At 48.7% G+C, this 26,240-nt stretch overlaps 1 protein-coding gene across 4 annotated transcripts; it reads right to left on the bottom strand.

The window, feature by feature from the left end:
- Positions 1-11,563: 11,563 nt before the first annotated feature.
- Positions 11,564-25,819, bottom strand: DNPEP (aspartyl aminopeptidase; the record flags this gene model as incomplete). Of its 4 annotated transcripts, XM_080690326.1 has the most annotated exons (14): positions 11,564-11,614; positions 11,946-12,113; positions 20,554-20,655; positions 20,763-20,802; positions 21,159-21,319; positions 22,378-22,461; positions 23,435-23,512; positions 24,215-24,322; positions 24,418-24,493; positions 24,637-24,767; positions 24,978-25,103; positions 25,338-25,451; positions 25,563-25,651; positions 25,732-25,819. In XM_080690326.1, the coding sequence occupies 14 exons, from the start codon at positions 25,817-25,819 to the stop codon at positions 11,564-11,566; spliced, it is 1,416 nt and encodes a 471-aa protein (XP_080546452.1). The 4 variants fall into 4 exon arrangements, with proteins under 4 accessions (XP_080546452.1, XP_080546453.1, XP_080546454.1 ...); XM_080690327.1 differs by lacking the exon at positions 22,378-22,461; XM_080690328.1 differs by lacking the exon at positions 24,215-24,322.
- Positions 25,820-26,240: the final 421 nt, after the last annotated feature.

The following is a 26,240-nucleotide window of genomic DNA, read 5'->3' as shown; positions in this document are numbered from 1 at the left end:
GTGCACCACCACGTCCGGCTTTGTTTATTTTATTTTAAGACATGGTATCACTAAGTTGCTTGAGCTGACCTGGAACGTGTTATCCTCCTGCCTCAGCCCCCAAGTACTGGGATTCTAGGCCTGTGCCACCAACCCCAGAAAAGTGTTTTTTTTCCCCCTATTGGGGATTGAACTCATGACCATTTTCCTCCCAGCTACACTCTCAGTCCTTTTTTAAATTTTTTTGAAATAGGCTCTGCTTACGCTGCTAAGGCTGCAGTGAACCCATGATCCTTCTTTCTGCCTCCGTCTCTTGGATATTGGGATTACAAGCATGTGTCACCATGCCTGGCTTAATTTTTATTGTATTTGCATTTGTATCATGCACTCAACTTGTAATTTGTATTAAATCATATGAGCTTATCTTTCTTTAGGTCAAATGATTAAACATGGTCAATTTCACAGGATAGCCTACTATTTATTTAATGACTAATGAGGTTGAGCATATTTTCATATATTCAACGACCACTTTGATCTCCATCTTTGTGAAGTACTTATTCAATTATTTTCCCTATGATTTATTTACATGTCTCATTTTTCTTGTTGATTTGTGGCTATATACACACTCTGAATATGAGCCTATATCAGTCAGATATCCTATAAATGTCTTGTTTCACTTTGTGACTTGACTTTTAATTATCTTAATGATGTCGTGACTCTTTTTATTAAAAAATATATATATTGGTGCTTTGTAGTCAAACATCACAATGGAATACACGACTTGTGAGGATATACAAGCAACAAGCACACATCATCCAATTAGCCTTTATCCAATCCCCATCCCATTCCCTCCCCCTCCCTCGATCCCATGCTTGATTTGGTGATTAAATTTGATATATTTGTTTATGTACATCATGTGTTTTGTTTTGTTTTTTTGTTTTTGTTTTTGTTTTGGTGGTACTGGGGATGGAACCCAGGGGCCTTCTACCTCCGGACTACACATATGTGTTTCAAAGAGATTCCATCTTCCCCCATCCCATCCCCTCTGATTGGTCACCTTAATTGCTCCTCCATAGGGCCCTTCCTTCAACTAGATCTCCTCCTATTACCTATTTCTTCCTAGTTTTTGCATATTAGGGAAAGCATCTGATTTTTTATTTTCTGTGATATTTCTCTGTGTACACCACATTTCAAGTTCCGATCCCACTCTTGAGGGCCCCGGTACCAGCCTGGCCACCTGGCAGACTCTGATCCTAGCCTTGCTGGCTCCAACACCAACCTTGCTTCATGGCAGGCTCCAATCTCGGCCTCGGAGGCCCCAGCACTGGCCTTGCCTCACAGCAGGCTCCGATCCCAGCCTCGCTGGCCCCAGCACCAGCCTCACCCCTCGGAAGGCTCCAATCCTGACATCGGAGGCACCAGCACAGGCCTCACCTCACGGCAGGTCCCGATCCCAGCCTTGGAGGCCCCTGCACTGGCCTTGCCTCATGGCAGGCCCCAATCTCAGCCTCACTGGCCCCGGCACCAACCTCACCCCTTGGCAGGCTCCGATCCTGGCCTTGGAGGCCCCTGCACTGGCCTTACCTCATGGCAGGCCCTAATCCTGGCCTTGCTGGCCCCAGCTCTGGCCTCACCCCTTGGCAGGCTTCAATCCTGGCCTCAGAGGCCCCAGCACCGGCCTTGCCTCACAGCAGGCTCCAATCCAGGCCTTGCTGGCCCTGGCATGGGCCTCACCCCTGGGCAGGCTCCAATCCCAGCCTCGGAGGCCCCAGCACCGACCTTGCCTCATGGCAGTCTTCAATCCCAGCCTTGCTGGCCCCGGCACCAGCCTAACTCCTTGGCAGGCTCTGGTCCTGGCCTCAGAGACACAAGCACCGGCCATGCCTCATGGCAGTCTCCTATCCCAGCCTTGCTGGCCCCGGCACTGGCCTCCAATTCTCAGCAGGCTCTGATCCTGGCCTCTGAAGCCCCAGCACCGGCCCTGCCTCATGGCAGGCTCTGATCCCGACCTCCCTGGCCCTGGCACCAGCCTAGCCCCTTGGCAGGCTCTGATCCTGGCCTTGGAGGCCCGAGAAACAGCCTTGCATTATGGCAGGCTCCAAAGCCGGCCTTGCTGGCCCTGGCACAGGCCTCACCCCTCGGCAGGCTCTGATCCCAGCCTCGGAGGCCCCAGCACCGACCTTGCCTCATGGCAGTCTTCAATCCCAGCCTTGCTGGCCCCGGCACCAGCCTAACTCCTTGGCAGGCTCTGGTCCTGGCCTCAGAGACACAAGCACTGGCCTTGCCTCATGGCAGGCTCCGATCCCGGCCTCGCTGGCCCTGGCATTGGCCTCACCCCTCGGCAGGCTCTGATCCCAGCCTCAGACAGAGGCCCCAGCACCGGCCTTGTCTCAGGGCAGGCTCCAATCCCGGCCTCGCTGGCCCCTGCACTGGCCTAGCCACCCAGCAGGCTCCTATCCTGGCTTCAGAGTCCCCGGCACCGGCCTTGCTGTGCATCAGGCTCTGGTCTCTGTCACTATAAGCAGGTCATCTACAGATGTTCCCTTTTTTCTTTTCTTTTTCTTTCTTTCTTCTTCTTCTTCTTCTTCTTCTTCTTCTTCTTCTTCTTCTTCTTCTTCCTCCTCCTCCTCCTCCTCCTCCTCCTCCTCCTCCTTCTCCTCCTCCTCCTCCTCCTCCTCCTCCTCCTCCTTCTCCTTCTCCTTCTTCTTCTTTTTGGTGGTACTGGGGTTCCTGGAAACCCTTCTACCTCTGGGCTATGCTCCCAGAGACCTATCTCACATATATATATGGAAACAGAGTTTCTTAAGCCAGCGAGGATGGCCTTGAAGCAGCATGATCCTCCTGTTTCTGCCTCCCAAGTGCAGGGATTACAAGCGTGCGCCACCACGCCCAGCGTTCTTCCATTTTTTTTTTTTTTTTTTTGGTAATGTGAGAAAGCAGTACATGCCTTTTGTGAAAGCTGGGACCCCAAATACCTGGTGGCAATAAATTTTGTCTTCCCTCCAAAGGCAGAGGCCCACAGCTTCCGTTTGGAAAGCAGGCTCTGCTGTTCCATGTGCACCCTGGCCTCCAACTCTGTGCAGAGGAGCGCGGTGGCCATGAGGGCTGATGACTCCCAGAACACGCAGCATGGCAGCCCATCCCGGCTATGTGGGGCTCCCTCTGATATCCCCAAACCCTTTTGCCATTTAGCATGTTGTCCAGAATTCTTGAGCATGTGTGGCAGGAGCAGTCAGTCTACTTTTGGGGAGATTTCCTCCAAGGCTCAAGGTGGACTGGACTGGATCTGTCTGCCCCTCCAAATTCTGGTCACCACCACTGCCACTGCCGCCATTGCCATCTTGGTTCTCTCCTGAACACCTTTGCCACAGTTTGTTTTCCAGAATTCCCAAGCATGTGCAGCAATAGCAATATACCTTTAAGGACATTTCTTTAAAATTATGAGGTAGATTGGATTGAATCTCTGCCTCTACCAAATACTGACCACCACTGCCACTGCCACAGCCATCTCGGCTCTCTTCTGAGCACCTTATTCACACAGCATGTTGCCCCAAATTCCCGAGCATGTGCGGCGGTAGCCTTCTACTTTTGGGGAGATTTCTTCAAATGATCAAGGTGGATTGAATCAGATCTCTGCCTCTCCTGAATACTGGCCACTACCATTGCCGCTGCCTCCACCATCTTAATTCTTTCCCAAACACTTTTCTCACACTGCATGTTGTCTAGAATTCCTGAGCATGCACGACGGTAGCATTCTACCTTTCTTGGCAATTTCTTCAGAAGATCAAGGTGGGTTGAATCAGATCTCTGGCTCTCCAAAATAATAGCACCCACCTCTGCCGCTGGCACCAGTGCCAGCACCACGCCGCCGCTGCCTTTCTCCTGGTTCTCTGCTGAGCTCCTTCCTTACATGATATGATGTCCGGAATTCTTAAGCATGTGCGGGAGGGGCAGTACCCTTTTGTGGGGATTTTTTTCCCCAAAAGTTCCAGGTGTTGGATAGAATTTGTCTGCATCTCCTGAGTCCTGGCTGCCGTCGCCGCCATCTTGGCCCCTCTCCAATATTTTTTTCTTTAATAATAAGACAGTGTGTTTTGAAGAGGTTGTGAGATCCAGCACTCAGCAGCAATGAATTTTATCTCCCTTCCAAGAGCAGAGGCCCACAGCCTCACCATGTAAAACAGGATCTGCTGTTCCAAGTGCGCCTTGGCCCCCGGCACAGCACAGAGGAGTGTGGCGGCCAGGGGCACTGAGTTCCCAGGATGCGCAGCTCGGCTCCCTCCACCACGCCCGGATCATTTTTCTTACAAGGTATGTTGTTAAGAGTCCCCAGCATGCACGGTTGAAGTGGTCTTTTCTCTAATCCCTTCTGGGATGTTCTTCCAAAAATCGTTTTTCTTGCGTGGCACGCTCCTCCTTGTCATCTTGCTTCTAATTCCGCCATTATCCACTCTCTCTTCTGTATTCTAGATAGGAAGTTGCGGCTGGAAGTGTCTCCTTCAGTTGTCCCAATCTGATATTAAACCAAAATCTGGTGTCCAGGGCTTCCCCAAGGAATGCCTGTCCTTTTTGGTGGCCATGGTCACCAGTGCAACCGCAGCCGGTGCCATCTTACTCCTCCTTTTGATGATGTCTTGATTTTAATGAGGACAAATTTGCCAATATTTTCTTTTATGCTCTTTTATTGTATCCTGATTAAACCTTGTCCTAATCAAGGTCATAAAGACATCTCCTTCTAATATTATCTAAAAGCTTTATTGTTTTGCCATTTACATTTAGGTATAAAATCCATTTGCAATTGATCTTGTGTATCAAAGCAGGCAGGGTTCAAGTTTCATTTTTCCATATAGATAGCCAGTTTTCATAGCCAGTTTATTGAAACAACTGGACTTCTATTTTCTCATAAATCAAGTGTCAGATATTCATGATTCTCTGCTCTGTTCTATTGTTCAGGCTCTCCTTGAACCAATAATAAACTGACTGTCTTGATTACTGTGGCTTTGCAATATGCTTTGATAGCAGGTAGAGCAGCTGTCTTTTCAAAAGTTTCTTGGCTAGCTGGGTGTGGTGGTGCATGCCTGTAATCCCAGTACTTGGGAGGCTGAGACAGGAGATAGGTTTGCAGCCAGCCTCAGCCACTTAGTGAGACCCTGTTTCAAAACAAAGAATAAAAAATAGGGTGTAGCTTGGAGGTAGAATGCCTCTGGGTTCAATCCCCAGTACCACGAAAAAAAGTGTGTTGTGGCCAGGCACAGTGGCACATGCTTGTAATCCCAGCATTTGGGAGGCTGAGACCGGAGGATCGCGGTTCAGACAGCCTCAACTACTTAGCAAGGTCCTTTACTACTCAGTGAGACCCTATTTCAAAAAAATGAAAAGACTAAAAAATAGTGCTGGGGGTGTAGCTCAGAGGTACAGTGCCCTGGGTTCCATCCCCAGTACTGCCAAAAAAAAAAAGTGTGTTGTCTATTCCTATATTTTACATACATGTGTATACATATACATCATACTTATGTATGTGTGTATATATATGTATGAATCGGCTTGTGAACTCCCACAGAAGAAAAGAAACATCAAGGAGGAATGAACCTGTTGAAATTTTTATCAGGATTGCATTGCATGTACGTATTAGCTTAAAGGAAATCAATATCTTTATGTGAGCTTTTTATATATGAAGAAGGCATTCTTTCCAAATTATTTTGGTTCTAGCTTTCTTAGTAGATATCTTGCATATCTTTATTCATTTTATGGTGCTGGGGATGGAACCTAGGGGCATTGTACCTTCAAGCTACACCCCCAGCAGTATTTTATTTTATTTGGAAACAGGATCTTACAAAGTCGCTGAGAACCTTGCTAAGTTGCTGAGGCTGCTTTAAACCTGTGATCCACTTGTCTGAGTTTCCCAAATACTGGGGTCACAGTTGTGCGCCTCCATGCCTGGCTTTGCTTATCTTTTGTATTTGTTCACAGGAACTTAATTTTTATGCTTGGTAGAAACACACCTTTTTAAAGTTTCATTTTCTAACCAGTCATTGTTTGAAGATAAATAGAATTAGTGTCTACATATTGGCTTTTCAGCCAGTTGTCTTGATTAGTTTAAGTGATATATTTTTGAGATTTCCTACATAACAAATCATATCAAAAGAAAGTTTTTCTCCATTTCCAACACTTTCATCTTCTGTTCTTTTTCTTACCTTATTTCATAATGAAGACCTACAACACAATGTTAAAAGGTAATAGAGTAGCAGACATCCTTGTCTACCTCTCAGGCTCAAAGAAATTGTTTTGGGGGGGCAGTAATGGGAATTGAATCCAGAGGCATTTTGCCTTTGGGCTACACCCCCAGCCCTATTTTTCATTCTTTATTTTAAAACAGGGTCTCACTATGTTGCAGAGGGCCTCACTAAGTAGCTGAGGCTGGCCGCAAACCCATAGCCTCCTGTCTCTGCCTCCCAAGCACTGGAATTACAAGTGTGCGCCACCATGGCAGGCTCTCAGAGAAATCTTAGCTTCGATTTTCTCCCCCCAGAAGCAGACCCTGAGATAAGCGCAAGCAGACCCTCAGATAAGAATCTGAGTGCACGTTTATTTGGGACACGAAGGGAAACGCTGATAGGAAGGTGGAAAAAAGACACAAGTAGGTGGGAAAAGACAAGGAAAGAATAGCGGCCAATGTGGAGGAGCGCTGCCAGGCTCGGTTCTGAAGCCTTTCTGCGGGAGACACTCTGGGAGCCCGTGTGATGCCCACACCTCAGCGTGCAGATATGAGGGAGCTAGGGATGCAGCGTGCCTTCCCAGCACTTCCAGCAGAAGGGAGCCTTCAGGCTAAGAGCTGTGGATGGAATGCTGGCAGGAGGGAGTGTTACCTCTGCTGCTTTCAGAAAATTTAAAAAATAATTCTCAGCGTGTTGGTTAGAAGGGTTGGTCTAAAGTATGTAGGCCACCAGCAAAAGCGGATGCCCTGCCTGAGTCATTTTTAAATGTCTTCCCTGTCACTTTGACTTCCCACATACGTCTATTCCCTTTTAGAGAAAAATGAAGCCCATTAAAAGTCAAGTGATCTGTCTGGTTCATGGAACAATTAATGGGCATTCGAGGCAGCCTTCAGAGGCAGGTGTGGGAGTGTGAGTCTGTTGAAAGCGAGTGGGATCCACACGTGGAGGGATTCCTAGACCTTAAAGGAAACGCACCCAGATGAGACCGGGAGAGTGACAAGAGAAGGATCTTAGAGGTCCTGCGCGGGCCGGGTGCGGTGGCGCACGCTTGTCATCCCCGCGCTGGGAAGGCGGAGACAGGAGGATCGCGCAGGTTCGAAGCCAGCCGCTCTGGCTTAAGAGACCCTGTTTCCAAATAAAAATATAAAACAGGGGAGTGTAGCAAGGTCCTGTGCGGCAGGCGAAGTACTCAGACTTTGTCTCGGACACAGCAAGGGCACTAAAGGGTTTCCAGGAGGAAAGTGACGTCTCAGATCTTCACGCAGCCTCGCTGAGAGCAGGGATCTCTCCCTTGCTCTTGTGTTTTCTGTTCCTAAAACTGTGCCTGGTACACAGTAGCTGCCCTATGTATCAGCTGAATGAATGAAGTGACCCTCTTAAAATGTATGCGTAGCTTCTCTCTCCGTCGAGAGCGTACTCAAGGCAGGTTGGCACCGTGTTTAAGAATTAAAGAGAAAGAAGTTTATGGTGGGAAGATTTCTTTTTTTTTTTTTTTTGTGGTACTGGGGTTCCTGGAAGCCCTTCTACCTCTGGGCTACACTCCCAGACCTATTTTATATATTTTTTGAGACAGGGTCTCTTAAGCCAGCCCGGCTGGCTTCGAACCAGCGCAATCCTCCTGTCTCCGCCTCCCAAGCGCGGGGATTACAAGCGTGCGCCACCACGCCCAGCATGGTGGGAAGATTTCTGTTTGTGTCTGTCTCATTGGGGTTACTGAATTGACCCAAACTAGGTACAAATAAGTACGACTACTCCAGGGTTGGGGGTTGGCTGTCCATGGAAGCAGCTGGTGTGGGAAAGGCTCACAGGGTGGTGTCCCTGAGCCGCTATGTTATGTACAAGTCAACTTCTTGGCGTTCCTTAAATGGGCTGAACATGCTATAGCCAAATCCTCTTTTAAAATCTGTGAGAATCCAGAAAGCTAAGTGTGAAGCCCCTTGTAAATGGGAGATTCTGGTTTGGGGGGTGCTAGGCCTAGGCCTTGGGGCTGACTCCCAGCTAAGATTTCAAGCTCTCAGGGAATATATGACACTATTTATCAAAAGTTTTAAAATATATGTACCTTTGATTCTTCCATTCCTAAAAATTAAATTCAAGGGGAAAAATAAATGAACAGTGTTTTTTTTTAAATTGTCAACAAATGGAACCATGCATGGTACTGCATGCCTGTAATCTGGAGGCTGAGACTGGAGGATCACAGGTTCGAGACTAGCCTGGGCAATTTAGTGAGACCCTCAGCAACTTTGTAAGACCCTGTTTCAAAGTAAATAAAATAAGGCCAGGGAAGTACCTCAGAGAAGAATGCTCCTGGTTCAATCACAGTATTTAAAAGATGTCAACAAATAGAGAAAAAAAAAGTCCATTAATAAGGAACTGAAGATTTAATGGCACAGCTGTACAAGAAAATACTGTGTAGCAATTGTAAGAATATTGTATTAAGATATATATGTAAGCTGGGTGTGGTGGTGCACACTTGTAATCCCCGCGCTTGGGAGGCAGAGACAGGAGGATCGCGCAGGTTCGAAGCCAGATTCGCTGGCTTAAGAGACCCTGTTTCCAAATAAAAATATAAAATGATAGGTCTGGGAGTGTAGCCCGGAGGTAGAAGGGCTTCCAGGAATCCCAGTACCACCAAAAAAAAAAAAAAAAAAAAAAAGATATATATGTATGTGTGTGTGTGTGTGTGTGTGTGTGTGTGTGTATGGTACTGGGTACTGATGCCAGAGGTACTCTACCTCCAAGCTATATTCCCAGCCCTATTTTATATTTTATTCATTTATTTTACAGAACTGGGGATGAAACCCAGGGGCATTCTACCATTGAGCTATACCCCCAGCCCTTTTTTTATTCTTTATTTTGCAATGGTCTCACTAAGTCACAGAAAGCCTAAGTAGCTGAGGATGTCTGTGAACCTGGATCCTCCTCTCAGCCTCCCAAGTATTAGGATTACAAGTGTGCCACCATGCCTGGTTCCTATTTTATATTTTATTTTTTGTGGTAATGAAGATGGAATCCAGGGCATCTACCTCCGAGCTAAACCCCCAGCCCTATTTTTTTTTATTCTTTATTTTAAAACGGGGTCTCACTAAATTGCAAAGGGCCTCAATAAGTAGCTGAGGCTGTCCTCAAACTGTGATCCTCCGGTCTCAGCCTCCCAAATGATGGGATTACAAGTGTGCACCACCATGCCTGGCTCCTAGTGTGTGTGTGTGTGTGTGTGTGTGTGTGTGTGTGTGTGTGCGTGTGTGCGCGCGTGCCTTATGTCAGGGCCCAAACAATGAAGCCTTTGGAACCCTGAGCCAACAGGACTCTTTCCCCCTCTTGTTTGCTCAGGCATTTCCTCACGGTGATAAAAAGCTGTCTTAACACATATGTACTGATAAGAAAATCTGTCCACACCATATTAAATAGCCTAGAAAGCTTAAGTGGTCATATTTATATAGAAATTAATTTTTATACAGGCATCAAATTAGAAGAACACCAGTTAGCACAATTAGTTTGGGGGAAGAAGGGAGAGGGTTGGATTATAAGAAGACTTTTTTTTTTTTTTTTTTTTTGCAATACTGGGGATGGAACCCAGGAGCTTTCCCCAGCCCTATTATTTTTTATTTTTATTTTTTTTGGTGGTACTGGGGATGGAACCTTTCTACCTCTGGGCTATACTCCCATATCTATTTTATATTTTATTTGGAAACAGGGTCTCTTAAATCAGCAAGGCTGGCTTCAAACCTGAGCAATCCTCCTGTCTCTGCCTCCCAAGTGCGGGGATTACAAGCGTGCGCCACCACGCCTGGCTTTTATTCTTTATTTTGAAAGAGGGTCTCACTGAGTTTCAAAAGACCTAAGTAGTAGCTGAGGCTGTCCTCGAACTGCAATCCTCCTGTCTCAGCCTCCCAAATACTGGGATTACAATTATGCGCTACCACGCCCGGTGCATAAGCAGACTTTTTTTTTTGGTGGTGGTACTGGGGTTCCTGGAAACCCTTCTACTTCCGGGCTACACTTCCAGACCTATTTTATACTTTTATTTGGAAACAGGGTCTCTTAAGCCAGCACGGCTGACTTCGAACCTGCGCGATCCTCCTGTCTCCACCTCCCAAGCACGAGGATTACAAGTGTGCGCCACCACGCCCGGCATAAGCAGACTTTTTGACTTAATATATATATTTTTGTGGTACTGGGGATGGAACCCAAGGGCATTCTACTTCTGAGCTACAGCCCAGCCCTATTTTTTAGTCTTTTTCTTTTCTTTTTTTCTTTCTTTTTTTTTTTTTTTGGTGGTACAGAGGGTGGAACCCAGGGGCTTTCTACCTTTGGGCTATACTCCCAGACCTATTTTATATTTTATTTGAAAACAGGGTCTCACTAAGTAGCTGAGGCTGGCTTTGAACCTGTGTGATCCTCCTGTCTCAGCCTCCCAAGCTAGGGGATTACAAGTGTGCGCCACCACACCCTAGTCTTTTTCATTTTTGAAAGAGTGTCACTGAGTTGCAAAAGGCCTCACTAAATAACTGAGGCTGTCCAGCGAACCAAGATTGTCCTGTCTCAGCCTCCCCTAATGCTGGGATTACAAGCTTACAAGCGTGTGTGTCACCACGCCCGGCTTGACTTAATATTTTTTGTGATAAACTTTTTTCCTGATAGTGCTATTAAGTGATAGCAAGAACTGCTGAGAAGAGGATGATAAAACATAGACTCTGTCCTTCTCTTTGTAGCTCCTGAGGGGGCGGGGAGCTGGAAAACAGCCTTGGCAGCTCAGAGGCTAATGTGAACTGTATAGACCTCAGAGGATGGGGCGGTGCTCCTGCACTATTCTGGGAGTGGAAGGAAGAAGAAGCACTGAAGCCACAGCTGAGATGAGAGTGCAGAGCAGAAGGGACCTCTGACTGTGGACCACCCAACCCTTCTACTTCAGTCATGCGCCTAAGAAACAGAAAAAAAAGACTTTTTGGGGGGGTCTTGGAGATTGAACAGAGGGACATTCTATCTCTGAGCTACACCTCCAGCCCTATTTTTTTTTTTTAATTCTTCATATTGAAACAGAGTCGAAGTTGCAGAAGGTCTCACTAAGCAGCTAAGGTTGTCTGGGAACCTGTGATCCTCCTGTCTCAGCCTCCCAAGTACTGGGATTATAAGCGTGCACCACCACACCAGGCTCAGAAAAGGATTTTAAAATCAGGACTCTATCAGCTCCTAGGAGCTTGGCCTCCTCCATCTGTACCCCAGGCTCAATCCCCACCCTTCCAGTCTCCAAATAAGAACAGCAGAGTGTGAAAGTAAAAATCCACTTTAATAATCCAGTTTCAGCTCAGCTGAGCGCTTCCCCTCTCCAGTGCAAAAGGGTGGGAGAGAAGGCTTGCCAAGAGTCCTTAATCCACTAAGAGGTTCCGGCTCAGAGAGGGGAACAGCTCGAAAAAGCCCTACAATGGGGGGGGGGGGCAACATAGAATTTGGGATTAGTGAGTGACCGGATGCAAGTGCCCTTCTGCTCCCCTCCCCCAACATGGACCCAGCAAAAGGAGCAGAGGTTTCACCCCTGCCTGACAGCTGCCCCTTCTCATCCCCACCTACTCTCCAGCCCACCATTTCCCCTCAGGGGCTTTGAGGGTCTGAACCTTAAGAAGAACATGAACCCTGTTTCCCCTACCCTAGTGGGAGCACCATGGCAACCAGCCCCCGTGCCCCAGGCCAGCCGCTCCGGGCTGGTGCTGTTGCCCCAGCAGCCAAGTCAGGCACCGGCGGGGCAGTTACCTTGAAGAGGGTGAGGGTCTGGAGCACCCCCGTGGTACAGGCTGTCTCCCGGATGGAGTGCATGGCCAGCTGGGGGCTACCCAAATCCAGCACCCGCAGCCCCAGCCTAGATGCCAAGATGGGGCCGATGGTGGTACCACAGGGAGAGTCATTCCGGACCATGAGATCCTGGAGAGGAAGGAGGTCATGAGCCACACGCAGCGTGTGCTCACTAAGGCCCAGGAGAAAGACACCGCACACCGCAGGGCTGGCAAGGCCCGGGGCACATCCAGTTCCACCCTCAGCACATGAAGTGACCAGTGTGAAATCAGAAACCCCAATTCGGAAGTGGTCCATTCTATCTGCACCACCACCATCCTAGTTCCAGCTACCTGGAAATTCTCATACCCCACTTTCCACATAGCAGGCAGGGGAAGTGTGTGTGTGTGTGTGTGTGTGTGTGTACATGTGTTTGCATGCGTGCATCAGGGGATGTGTGTGTGTGTGTGTGTGTGTGTGTATGTGTGTAGTGGGGGACTGAACCCATAGGTGTTCTACCTCTGGGCTACATCCCAGCCTTGTTTTGTTGGCTTCAAACCTGCGATCCTCCTGTCTCAGCTTCCCCAGCACTGTGGATCACAGGCATTCATCTTCATGCCAAGGTAGGCAAGGGAATTTTATTTGTTTTTTTTTTTGGGGGGGGGGTTTGGTGCTACTGGGGGTGGAACCCAGGGGCTTTTCTACATCCGGGCTATACTCCCAGACCTATTTTTATACTTTATTTGGAAACAGGGTCTCACTAAGTTGCTGACAGCCTCACTAAGTAGCTGAGGCTAGCTTCAATCCTGTGCAATCCTCCTGTCTCAGCCTCCCAAGCGCGGGGATTACAAGCATGTGCCACCACGCCCAGCTTAGGCAAGGGAATTTTAAAAACACCTATATTTTTTCAATTGCACGCTTCCTCCCCCAACACACACACAAATAACTCATTCGGTAATTTTAGTATTTTAAAAAATACTACTATAAACTGGGCTTGGTGGGTCAGATCTGTAATCCTAGTATTTGTGAGGCTGGGACAGAAGGATCGCAGGTTTGCTGCTAACCTCAACAGTGAGGTTCACAGTAACTTAGCGAGACCTTGTTTCAAAATAAAATAGGGCTGAGTGTGTAGGTCAGAGGTAGAATGTCCTTGGGCTCAATTCCCAGTAAAACACACACACACACACACACACACACACACACACACACACGCACCACGAAACTATTTTCTTCATATGATGGTTAAAAAAAAAGTAAGGAGGACTTCCGGGAAGATGGCGACCGAGAAAAGCGGGGCTTAAGAGCCCCGCAACAACCAATCTCCACTACCACAAAATCAGCGCCTTTCATAGCCAGAAAACACCATCACCAGAGAAACAAAAAAATCACCAGGCTCCAGAGGGAAAGCGGACTAAGAACAGAGCTGAGAGCCACAGAGGAGATACACCGGCCTCACGCCCGAGGACGCAGCAGCAGCGCCATACTGCCTGCGGCAGCGGCAAATTCACCGGACGGCTACAGCAAGCCAAGGTGAGCCGCTGCAGAACAGCCAGGCGGGATTTTTCAGCGCAGGAAACATCTAAAGCTCCCAGTGGCTGAGCTCAGCACACGCTGCGAGGACTCAGAGTGGAATTCAAAACCAAGAAGAAATACACCAGCCTCACGGCCGAGGGCGTAGCAGCGGCGCCATATTGCCATCGGTGGCAGCAGCAGCAAATTCAACGAGTCCAGTACAGCTACATCTGCAAACTCAAGAACAGTGAGTCAAATTGCGGGCCACAGAGGAGAAATCCCAGTACTGTACTTCCTGGGACTTGACCCAGTGGGGGAGTGGCGGTGGCAGAGATATCACACCATAGGAGAACGTGCAAACTGGCACCCCCCATAGTTTAAAGCAGCCTCTATCGACTCTGGGTCGGAGACTCTGTGATACAACCCAGTAAAGGAGTAGTGGGGTCTGAGATACTACAGACTCGAGATCCAGAGCACCTTAAGCGAAGTCATAGTGACCCAAGGGAAGAACCCAGAGAAGGCACAAACTTCCTAAATCATGGGAAAGAGGAATAACACTGGAGCAATGAATGCCCACAACCCCACAACATCAGAACCCGATAAAACAGAAAATCAGAGATTTCTAGAAGATCAAATCAGGAAAATAACTGTAGAAATAATAGAGGTGCTTCGAAAAGAACTCAGAGAGAGCCAAAAAGAGATAAAGGATGCAATTAATGAAGTAAAGGCCTCAATTCAAAGCACAAACAACCGATTAGACCACATGGAGAACAGAATCTCGCTCTTAGAAGATGATCATTCCAAAAATGAACGCATACTTTCTAATCTAGGAAAAAATATCCAACAGCAGGAATCTGACATTGAAAAAATATGGGCCCATTTTAAGAGAGCTAACCTAAGAATAATTGGAATAGAGGAGGGAAAAGAAAGTGATACCAAAGGGATCAACAATTTCTTCAAGGAAGTAATAGCAGAAAATGTTCCAAACATAGAGCAAGAGGTTGATACACAGATCCAGGCAACTTATAGAACTCCCTTTAGACAGGATCGGAGAAGAGGATCCCCACGCCACATAATTGTCAAAATGACCAATGTGGAAGCCAAGCAGAGAATCTTAAAGGCAACAAAAACAAAGGGCCAAGTGACATTCAGAGGCAAACCAATTAGAATCACTCCAGACTTCCCAAACCAAGTCATGAGAGCCAGAAGGGCTTGGAGTAACATATTCCAAACTCTGAAGGAAAACAACTTCCAGCCAAAAATTTTCTACCCAGCAAAACTTTCTATCAAATTAGATGGAAAAATAAGAAGCTTCCATGACAAACAGAAACTGAAGGAATTTATGTCTTCAAAACCAGTGCTAGAGAAAATACTCAAAGAGATTAACTACAAAGAAGAAATAGGTAACACACACCAGAACCAGAGAAACAAGAGTTTCCATCCAACAGACAACTAAGATTGGTTATCTGTGGAGATTCATTATTTATGTTAGTCTTTTACCTATCTCTAAATGGTATTGTTTGCCTTTATTGTTGTTAATTTTTAGGATTTCTAGTTGGAATATTAATATACCTTCAGATATAGCATTTGGAAATATTTTATCCCATTCTATTAGTAACTTTTAACTCTGTTGACATTGTCTTTGGATATACAATATTTTTTTATTTTTTAGGGAGTTTGTATACTCTTCTGTTGCCTGTGCCATTGAAATCATATCCAAGAAATCACTGCCAATTTCAATGTTGTGAGGTTTTATGACCCAGATTTTCTCCTAAAAGTTTATAGTCTTAAGATTTATATTTAGGTCTTTTATCTATTTTGAGTTAATACTTGTATATGGGATTAGGTAAGGGTCCAACTTTATTCTTTTCCATGTAATTATTATTTTTCAACAATATTTAGTTAAAAGATTATTATTTCCACCACTAAATGTTCATGGAAACCTTGTCAAAAATAACTTGATAATATAGGGAAGAATTTAGCTCTAGGCTTGTATTTAACTCCAATGGTTTATATATCTGCCTTTAGAACAGTACTACACTGTTTCAATTATTATAGCTCTATATGGTTTGAAATCAGAAAATATATATCTTCTAGCTTTGTTCTTTTTCAAGATCGTTTTGGGTACCTAGAATCCATATTCCATATTAGGATAGATTTTTTTCTGAAAAATAAATATATAAATATATGATAGTTTCACCTAAAAAAAATAGAAAAAAAATATTCTCTGGTAAGAAAGCAAAAAGAAATATTGAAATGTTATCTTTAAGTCATCAAAATCTTGGTATCAGACAAATGAAACTGTTATGTGAGATTATCATTTTTAATTTTGAATAAATTGCTATAATACTAGATGTCAACCACTAAGCCAAGCATGGGAAGGAGGGATGGGGAGGGAATGGGGTAGGGATCGGGTGGGGGCTGACTGGGCGATGTGTGCATGTATGTCTACAAAAGTTTGTATTCCACTATGATGTATGAATACAGTGCACCAATAAAAAAAAAAAGGAAAAAAAAAGTAAGGAAATCATAATATGATGCTAAATGCCAATTTTCAGAGGGCTATCAATCAGCTCAGTGGTAAAATACACTCCTAGTTTTTGTGAGGACCAAGGTTAGATCCCAGCATCATGGAGGAAAAACTTAAAAAAAAAAAAAGAAAAAGATTTTCAGCCAGGCATCTTAGCACTTGCCTGAAGTCCCAGCTACCTGGGAGGCTGAGAGAGGAGGGTTGCTTGAACCTATGAAATCAAGACCAGCCTGGACAATATAGGGAGACCCAGTCTCAGAAAAGAAAAGAGCCGGGTGTGGTGGCGCACGCTTGTAATCCCTGTGTTTGGGAGGCAGAGACAGGAGGATCACGCAGATTCAAAGCCAGCCACGCTGGCTTAAGAGATCCTGTTTCCAAATAAAAATATAAAATAGGTCTGGGAAGTGTAGCCCAGAGGTAGAAGGGTTTCCAGGAACCCCAGAACCACCAAAAAGAAAAAAAAAAAAGAAAGAAAAAAAACTTTCAGTGTAAGAGAAAACAGAATTATAAAATTGAATACAGTAGCCAGATGTGGTGGCACACACTTGTAATCCCAGTATTGGGAAGTTGAGACGGGCAAACTACAGGTTTGCAGCCAGCCTCAGCAACTTAGCGAGACGCTTAGCAACTTGGTGAGAACCTGTTTCAAAATAAAAAATAAGGTGTGGTGGCACATGCCTATAATCCCAGTACTTGGGAGGCTGAGACAGGAAGATTGAAGGTTTGAGGCCAGTCTCAGCAACTTAGTGAGACCTTGTTTCAAATAAAAAATAAAATAGGGCTGGGGGGTGTAGCTTGGAGTTAGAATGCCTCTTGGTTCAATCTTCAGTATCAAAAAATAGAAATAAAATAGGGCGGAGGTGTAGTTCTGAGACAGAATGCCCTGGGCCCTTTTTTATTTTGAAACAGGGTCTTATTCAGTTGCAGAGTGCCTCATTAAATTGCTGAGTCAAGGATTACAAGAGCGTGCCACCACCCGGCTCCTCTTCCTCCCTCCCTCCCTCTCTCTCTCTCTCTTTTTGTGGTACTGGGGGTGGAACCCAGGGGCTTTTCCACCTCCAGGCTATACTCCCAGACCTATTTTCTATTTTGTTTGGAAACAGGGTCTCACAAAGTTCCTGAGAGCCTCACTAAGTAGCTGAGGCTGGCTTCGAACCTGCGCAATCCTGTCTCAGCCTCCCAAGTGTGGGGATTACAAGGGTGAGTCACCACGCCCAGCCTTATTTTTCATTTTTGAGTATGAAGTGTGGTATTAAGTCATGACTTTTAAATGGTCCCTGAGAACTGCTCCCTCCCCCTCCCCTGATAGAGTGAACATTCCTGTGTCCAGACCATGGTCTTGAATACCATCGTTCACCAAAACCTACCAAGTCTGGGAAGAGAAATGAGCAAGATGAGCCTGCCAATTTCTTTTTTTTTTCCTTTTTTGGTCCTAGAGATTGGACCCAGGGCCTGGTGTATGCTAAGCACGCACTCTGTCGCTGAATTATATACTCTTGAGCCCTGAGCCTGGAATTTCTTGTTGTGTCAAAAATCAGGAAAATCTTCAAGAGTCTTGTTATTAGGGCACAAAAGGCTCTGATTGGTAAAAAATTATGACAATTTGATCATAAGACATAATAAGTATAGTGGACTAAATCGCACTGAATCAATGAAAATTCGAGATTGTGACAGTCATTAAAGGAAAAGGGAAAAAAAACCCTTGTCACCACTGGCGGTAGTGACATTTGAGATGACACATCACTTGTGATTACTAAAGAATGAGCTTTTATCCTGTCTTCCTGGCAGCAATTATACTTCATGACAACCTAATAGCCCTCGCTGACGGGGGGCAGGGGGAGCTCCGCTTCACATAAGAATGGAAGCAATGAAAGAACTGATCGAGGCAAGGACTATCAATTAGTGTTCAGTGATAAGGTGTCTAATGGGAACTCATGGCGTGTACAGCTACTGCCCGGCCAGTGGAAGCAAACCACTACAGGATGAGAAGACCGGCGGCCACCCTCAGCCCAGTGGCGCATCTTGGCAACGCTGATGCTGTGCAGGGCACACTAGCAAGGGCATACGGGTTATGACGTCTTCTAGCCAGAAATGGTTAACTTCAAACCAACGAGCCTTTGGATATAAATTCTAATTTATAGGAAATATAGGGACACACGCTAAATAACCCCACGAGGAAGCAACTAGACAAATCCAGAAAGTAAGACACTGTATGGGATGATGTGCCTGGTTTCTTCATCAAGCCAATGGGGAGGGGGGTAAATGTGTGTAGGGGATGGGGGATTGTGTGAAATTAGAAAATATTTCAGAGGCTTACTGGCTAGACATAATGCCTGATCCTGAATTCTAGTTTGGGCCAAACAACTGTAAAGAATATTTTGGGGAAAATTAAGTGATCTGTACGTTCAATGAGAAACACATTCATTGAAATAAAAAATGTACTGAAATAGATGAGCCGGGCGTGGTGGCGCACGCTTGTAATCCCCGCGCTTGGGAGGCAGAGACAGGAGGATCGCGCAGGTTCGAAGCCAGCCTTGCTGGCTTAAGAGACCCTGTTTCCAATAAAAGTATAAAAATATAGGTCTGGGAGTGTAGCCCGGAAGTAGAAGGGTTTCCAGGAACCCCAGTACCACCACCAAAAAAAAAAAAAAAAAAAAAAAAAAAAAAAAATTTACTGAAATAGAAAAGTAGAAATAGAGTGAAAAGAGGTTGTAAATTTTTGTTTTGAAAAGTGTAGGGGAGAACTGGGTGTGGTGGCGCACGCTTGTAATCCTAGCACTTGGGAGGCTGAGACCGGAGGATCGCGGTTCAGGGACAGCCTCAGGTACTTAGTGAGGCCCTTTGCAACTCAGTGAGACCCTGTTTCAAAATAAAGAATAAAAAATCGGGCTAGGGTGTAGCTCGGAGGTAGAATGCCCCTGGGTTCCATCCTCAGTACTGAAAAGAAAGAAAGAAAGAGCCGGGCGTGGTGGCGCAAGCTTGTAATCCCCGCACTTGGGAGGTGGAGACAGGAGGATTGTACTGGTTCGGAGCCAACCTCACTGGTTTAAGAGACCCTGTTTCCAAATAAAAATATAAAAATAGGTCTGAGAGTGTAGCCCGGACGTAGAAGGGCTTCCAGGAACCCCAGTACCACCAAAAAAAAAAAAAAAAGAAAAAACGAAAGAAAAGAGTGTAGGGGGCCACCGAGTGCAGTGTGCATCATGCCACTGTCAACATGATTTACTAATTATAACATGAGACTAATGCACCAACAAAACTGTATGCTAAGTATACGCATGGAGAAAATGCAGAAAAATATGCACAAATCCCTGGGGTTTTGTGTTATTTTCTCATTTCTACTTGTATTTTCTGAAGTACACATGTCCTCCCTCTGCTGTAAGCAACAAGAGGAAAATTCCCCAGTGTTCTCCCACTGCCTTAGAATAAAACCGAAGGCCTCCCGTGGTCTCTGAAGCCCCACAGGGCTGGCCCAGGCGGGCCTCCCCCACCTGCCGCTCACAGCCCAGCTTTCTGTCCTCCACTAGACCAAGCTCATTTCTGTCTCCCTGGGGCTTCTCTACTTGTTCTCTCTCCTGGGATGCTCTCCCCCCAGGCTCTCCCACTGCTGTCTTTCTTTTTTCTTTTTTCTTTTTTCTTTTTTTTACCTCGGAGCTACACCCCCTGCCCTATTTTTTATTTATTATTATTATTGTTTGAAACAGGGTCTCACTAAGTTGCGGAGGGCCTAAGTAGCTGAGGCTGTCTGTGTACCGTGATCCTCCGGTCTCAGCCTCCTGCAGGCTGGGATTACAAGCGTGCGCCGCCAAGCCGGGCCATAGCTGACTTTCTCAGTAGTGGGATATCACCTCCTCCAAGAGTCCTCCTGAGAGTGGAATCACCTGTCTCTACCCAGGACAGGGTAGAGACACTGCATCAGAAAGAGCCCTGAGCTGGGAGTTAGGATCCCAGGGTCACAGTCCTGACTCCAGTGAAATTTGCTTGCTATTTTTGTCACTGGACTGCCCTGGGCCCAGGCCCATTCCCTGATATATGTGTACACACACACACACACACACACACACACACACACACACACACACACGTTCACTATGGATGATCCCAAGAGGTAAATGAGTAGGTGGGATCTCAGGCTCCCAGCCCTGAACATCCCTTGGGGAAAGTAAGGATGTGTAAGAGAGATGTAGGGGAGTGGGGATGCTGGGAGGGAAAAAGGCAGGACTAACCTACCAGGTTCCAGGAGCCCACTGGGCTTTTAATCCTCACGAAACATCCAGCAAAGCAGAGCAGACATCATTATCACTCTACTTTACAGATGTGGAAACAGACCTAGCTCAGATCAGTCCAAATCCATGTAACCAGCTGAAGGGCGGAGCCAGCTCTGCATCCAGCTCTGGCAGGACCAAACCCCCGGCTCTTGTCACTTACTGGGACCCTTCTCCATCATGTCACCTGCCAAGCTCCCCGCTCATGGGGGGAGGGCCGACAGCTTGTGTCCCCACCCTGCTCACTCATCACCCCTTCCCAGGCGGGACCTGGGACTCTCACCTGCAGGGGAACCCCGACATTGTCGGCCACCTCTCGGATCAGGGCCTCTGAAACTGCGTTCGAAGCATAGCGCTGTTTGCTGTTCACCTTGACCACTGGACCCTGGGGAGAGCGGAGGGGGTGGCAGAGACGGGGGCAGGCCCAGCGGGAATGAGATGGGGCCTGGAGCCATCCAGGCCTCTATGTCTCTAAGGAGAAGAACATCTCACCTTGTGGAATAAGGGCCGGTGGTTCTCCTCATGCTTGTCCCTGTAAGAAGCGATAAGGACCAGGACAGCACAGGCGTGGGCCTGTCAACAGCCACCACCCTGCCCAAGGCAGACAGCACGAATGGGTCACAGCCTGGTAGGACCCCAGTCATACTACACACAGCAGTGCAGGCAGCCTCTAGCAACAGATGGGAGTGAGTTTGTGGATAATACCTACTCAACACATCTAGGTTAGGCATTGCGACCGTGGCCAAGAAGGAAGTCCCCACTGACTGTCTATGCAGAACGAGGGAAGGGACAGGAAGAGCAGAGGCAGGGTCCTGGGCAGGACTGGCATCGAAGGTGGGTCGTGCTGGGGGCTCTGGCAGTGAGGGCTGTCTGGCATGGGGGACTTACAGGTAGTTGGGGTGCACAGCATGGGCCATGTCTGCGCTGATCATGTAGGACTTGGGTATGGCTTCCTCGAAGGCTGTCAAGTGCTGGGACGAAGCTGAGATCCGACGCAACACCAGCTCTGTCAGCAGAGACTGTGCTCCCTGGGCACTCTCTGAACCCACCTGGGGATGCAGAGACCTGACTCATGGGGTATGGACACAGGAGCCTGAGCTGGGAGGCCAGCAAGAGGAGCCCAATATCCAGATTGGCTCAGGACACTCCTGAGTCACTGGGCATGAATAAGAGGTATCCTTTACCATTTCCCAACCTTGGGTCATTACTGAATTCCTGATAGTAGGCTGAGGCCAAACTAATTCCCAATCACTTCCGGAGTACAAAGAGCACCTACTGATGGGTTTTACACGGTGGTCCCCTTCCCTTTCCCCTGACCTTCACATCTAGGGCTCAGCGGAGGTACCCAACACACTGACCAACTTTCTTTTATGCATGTGACAGACTACTGACTTTCCATGATATCTTTTATAACACTCAAGTATAAACACAGAACTACAGATGACATTCCTAGCCTCCCTTGCAGCTAAACATGGCCATGCTAAGATCTATGCATGTAAGAAGTGCTAAAGGCCACTTTTCCATCATGTCCTGAAAGGCATGGGTGTCTACTCCCTCCTGACCTCTCTTCCCTTTATATTAAACCCACCATAGACATAACAGCCAGAACTGAAATAGCCATCCTGAATTGTGACATGGAACCCAGGTGTTCAGGATGGCAGAGACCTGTCCTGAACTGCTAACACTGACCTGCATAGTCGTCATACAAGAGAGAACTAGCTACCTGTTAAATTCTATTATAACATTTTAGAATGTAGCTTAACACACACACACACGCACGCACGCACGCACACACGCACGCACGCACGCACGCAGTGAGGAGACTTGCTATTTACTGAGCCCTGGGGCTGCAAGGATGAACTGAGCAGAGTCCCTGTCCTTGAGGAACAAGCTTGCCAAGTGGCACAGAGAGATATGGGAAACTGGGTCATACTGGAAGAAGCAGATGTGTGCTGAGCCAGAAGGGGCACCGAATGCCAAGGAAGCCCTGGCAGCACGCCCCCCATCTTTGGGGCCTCCAGAACAGCCCTGGTTCGGAGCCAGTGGGTGTCTGGCACAAGTTGACTGTATAAAGACAAAGGGGCCCTTCCCAGCGCCGTCCACCCACCTCTTCGTTGTCATAGAGTGTGATCATGCGCACATGAGGTTCCATGGCCAGGGAGGCAGGGGCTGCGCAGGAATCAATCAAGGCCTGTATGGGAGACAAGCACGTGATCCTGGTCCCTCCTGCAACATAGCCCACCAGCACTGAGGAGGGCCACACTCACTCGCCCATGTTCCATGGGGCTGAAGCAAGCTGGGCTTTAAGCAGCCTTCTCTCAGGGTGCCTGGCAGAGGGAGCGGTGGGAACCTTTTCGACCAGAATGGCAGAAACCATTACCAGGGTGCCCTGTCCCATGCCTCCCCATGCAAAAGGCAGGAGGAGGATGTGGAAGATGGAGAGGAAGAGCTAAGAATCCTGCCAAGTCAAAGGCCCGTTGAGATCATGGGAACTGCCCAGCCTCAGTTAACAGACTGGCGTGCAGAGGTGAGCACGGTTCCAGCTGGCTGCAGAGGCAGGTGCAGGCCCCAGGTGGGGCTCTGGTCTTAGTTGCAGCTCCAAGCCTTTCTCCAGCCATGGAACAGACAGGGACAGAATGGTTGAAAATGGTGGAAGGAGGGGCGAGGGCAAAAAGAAAGAAAGAAAGGGACCTGACTCAGGTAGAAAGAAGGCAGAGAACATAAAGGTGACCAGGAGGAAGAGAGGCTTCCCTACCAAGATGTTAAGATCAGAGAAGGCTGGGTGGCTTAAGCCAGCGGTGGGGTGGGGGAGGCAGAGGGAGGTGGAGGATACTGCCTTGCATTGTGGCAGGGCCCTTCTCTTGAGGCAGAAGTTGTTAACTTAGGGAAAGGCAGCAGAAATGATTAGGACAAGATACCATGACACCCCAAATACCTCTCAGCTCCCTCTTCCCTCGGCCCCTGGCCTCAGGCCAGCGCAAGGACAGAGGCCAAGGTTAGTGATGTCAGCAGTGCAGCAGCTGGGCCCCTCCCTGTCGTCCACCTTAGCAGAGTGGGGCTGTGGCCAGTGGTCCTCTCCCACCACCCCCTGGAGCTTGAGACCATCCCCTCTCCAGTTCTCCACCTCTCCTGGGGTGAGCTGCCTCAGGTGCTCGGCTCCTCACCTGCAGGGCACAGAAACAGCTGTGCAGATTGTCCAGCCGAGGGGCAAAGATGAACTCATTATAGGCTCCACCCAGGACCTGGACAGACGAGACAGAACAGTCAGCCTGACCTCAGCCCAGCCCTGCTCCCCGGCTTCTCCCCCCCCCAAGGCCCTGAGCCCAGCCAGCCTCCTCAGTTTCTTGCGCAACGACTCCCTGACCCTTGGCTCCGAGCACTGTTCTCCTTGCTGTGCCGACTCAGCAGAGAATGGAGAATAGGGAGCAGCTGCCAGGAAGGGGAGGCCTATACCTCCTGACCTCTTCCGGTGGGACAAGAAAAGGGAAGACTGCATGATCACCAAAAAACCCAAGGGAACAAGAAGAGGAAACCAGCTGACAAAAGAGGTCCAGTGACTAACACATGCAAGCAGGACAGGATGTTCAAAGACTCAGCGGTCTCGACTGTCAGCAACCAGGAGGCAGGGAACAGGTGGCCACGCTTACGCCTCTTGTTCTCAGGTTCAAAGCAGACAGGGACCACCTGTAGCAGCAGCCTCCAGAAATCTGTGAAAAGGGCCAATTCCCAGGCCCCAACACACAGATTGTCCTAGTAGGTAGGACTGGTGGATGGAACTTGCCTATTTGAGAACCCCTGGCGGCAGAGAGTGGGGTGGTGTCTGCCGGGAAGAACAGGGATGAGGGAACTGAGGGGTTGGTGGAGGGATGAGTGCTGCAGGGGATAAGTGAGGGCCAGCTGGGCTCCTGGAGGCCCCACCCGCAAGTCCCTGCAGCGTTGCTCACCCCAGGCTGCGTGTCTGCCAGGCAGAGCTCCATCTCCAAGATATCCTCGGGGCTCAGCTCCAGATGGGCACAGAGCAGGGACATGAGGACCGAATGGTGCCGCTCATCCTGCAGGGCAGCGGACAGGGGAGGCTCCTCTTCTTGCCCCTTCTCAGGGGACCCGTCCACCCCCCACCTTCCCCAGGAGCAGGGGCCCTCCTTACAGCAGCATCGAGAAGCCCTGGCTCAGGAGTCCCCTTCTCCAGCTCCTCCTGGACCACCGTGGCAAGAATGGGGACTCTGCGGGGAGAGGGCGACATGAGGGCATGGGAGGGCGGGTGCACCCATGAGCTGAGGGCGGCTCCTGAGGAGGGAACGCCCTTAGTCCCTGGCGCGCGCCCTGCCCTTCCAGCCTCCACAGCCCCCGCCCCCTCTCGTCTCACAGGTGCGTCTCCGTGTTGGGCCCAAAGTTCTCGTTGATGTTTCGCTGCAGATGGATGGCCAGGTGTGGGATGCGCAGAATGGGCCGGTCCACGTGCACCAGCCGTTGTTCCAAGCGACCTGTGGTGGGGCACTGTGGCCCACCGGGCCAGGTCAGCACAGGGCGCCTCCCAACCCCGACGGGTTAAACGCTTACTTCACCCACACCAACCATAGCAGCCCTCCAGACTGCCCCTACCCCACTTCCTCAGGGGGCCTCCTCTGGTATCACGGAAGAACAGGACACTGGATCTTCTGGCAGCTGAAGCCCAGATCCTATTCAACCCCCAACCCCGGTTCCCACCTTGATAATGACACGTCCCGCCAAGGTCAGGTCGCGGTCAAACCAGGTGCTCCAGATTCCACCGCCATAGGTCTCCACACCGACTTGCTGGAAGCCCGCCTGGCTGCGGCGGGACCGGCGTTTCACCTGAAGACGGGGAAGAAGTCAGAGGAGGCCCAGGGCAAGACTTGGAGGTGAGACATACACCACTCACAAGTTACACATAGCCAATATCGGCGTCAGATGAAGTGCCAAATAATTCTCCCTGCTCCTCTGCTCTAAGGGATAGAGCCCCCCTCCCAATTTGGGCCTCCGGGCTCTCATTTGCCCTGTATGGCCTCAGACACATCCCCTGACCCCAGCCCAACCTTAGTTCCTTACCCGGAGGCAGGGACTGTCCGTGTGGGCCCCAATGAGGCTGAAGCCATTGCCAGGAACATACTGGCCCCCCACAGCAAAAGCAATGATGGTAGAGGAGTTCCTGGTCAGAAAGTACTGGGAGAGAGGACCAAACACAGGGGCGTGAGTTGCTTAGCCAGCTGGCCCACAGGATTTTGAGTCCCAACCTAGGGATCTACTCCTTCGCTCCCAGCCCATCCCTACTACCTTGCTCTCCGGCTTGATATCCCAGCTCTCTGTTTCTTTGAGTTCATGGAAGCCAGCCTGGAGAAGGCGGCTGCGGCATTCAGCCACAGCTGTAGGAAAAGGAACGTATCACCTGACCGATGCTGATGCGGACACACCCACCCCATGCGATCTTGCCTGGATCACTTACCGTGGAAAGGAGAGGGACTCCGGTTCACGAACTTGAGCAGCTCCCGGGCCGCCGCCTGCACTGCCTCTTTGCGGGCCCTGCCGTTCATGGCCAGCTAGAGAAGGGGGACGGTCAAGCTCCTACCAGGTCCGGGGACTTCCATCCCCACCCCTAGAAGCTGTTGTTCCATGGCTCAGACCTCTGATTCAACCCCTTGCCCCACAGACGGATCCAGATCCCCGGCCGATCCTCTCCTGGCTGAAAGCTTCAGTTCTCCGGCCAAAAGACCAGGACCCCAGGACCCGTCCATTCTCCCGGCTCAGCTTGGTCCAGACTGCCCGCCCCCTAATCCGAGCTTTAGCCGGGCCTCCTAAATCCCACCCCACGTCCCGCCCAGCTAGGAAATCCTGATCCGCACCCAAACTCCGAGCTCCCAAGCAGGACCCTAACTTAACCGGCTGCCCTGCACTGCACTCCATCCTGGAATCAAGGGAACACCTCACCTTTCCCCCACCCAATCAGTCGCAGGA

The sequence above is a fragment of the Muscardinus avellanarius genome (genome assembly GCF_963383645.1).
Source record: "Muscardinus avellanarius genome assembly, chromosome: 2".
NCBI classification, from domain to species: domain Eukaryota; kingdom Metazoa; phylum Chordata; class Mammalia; order Rodentia; family Gliridae; genus Muscardinus; species Muscardinus avellanarius.
The sequence above is the reverse complement of the archived record's forward strand: the minus strand, read 5'-3'. Positions and strand labels throughout refer to the sequence as shown.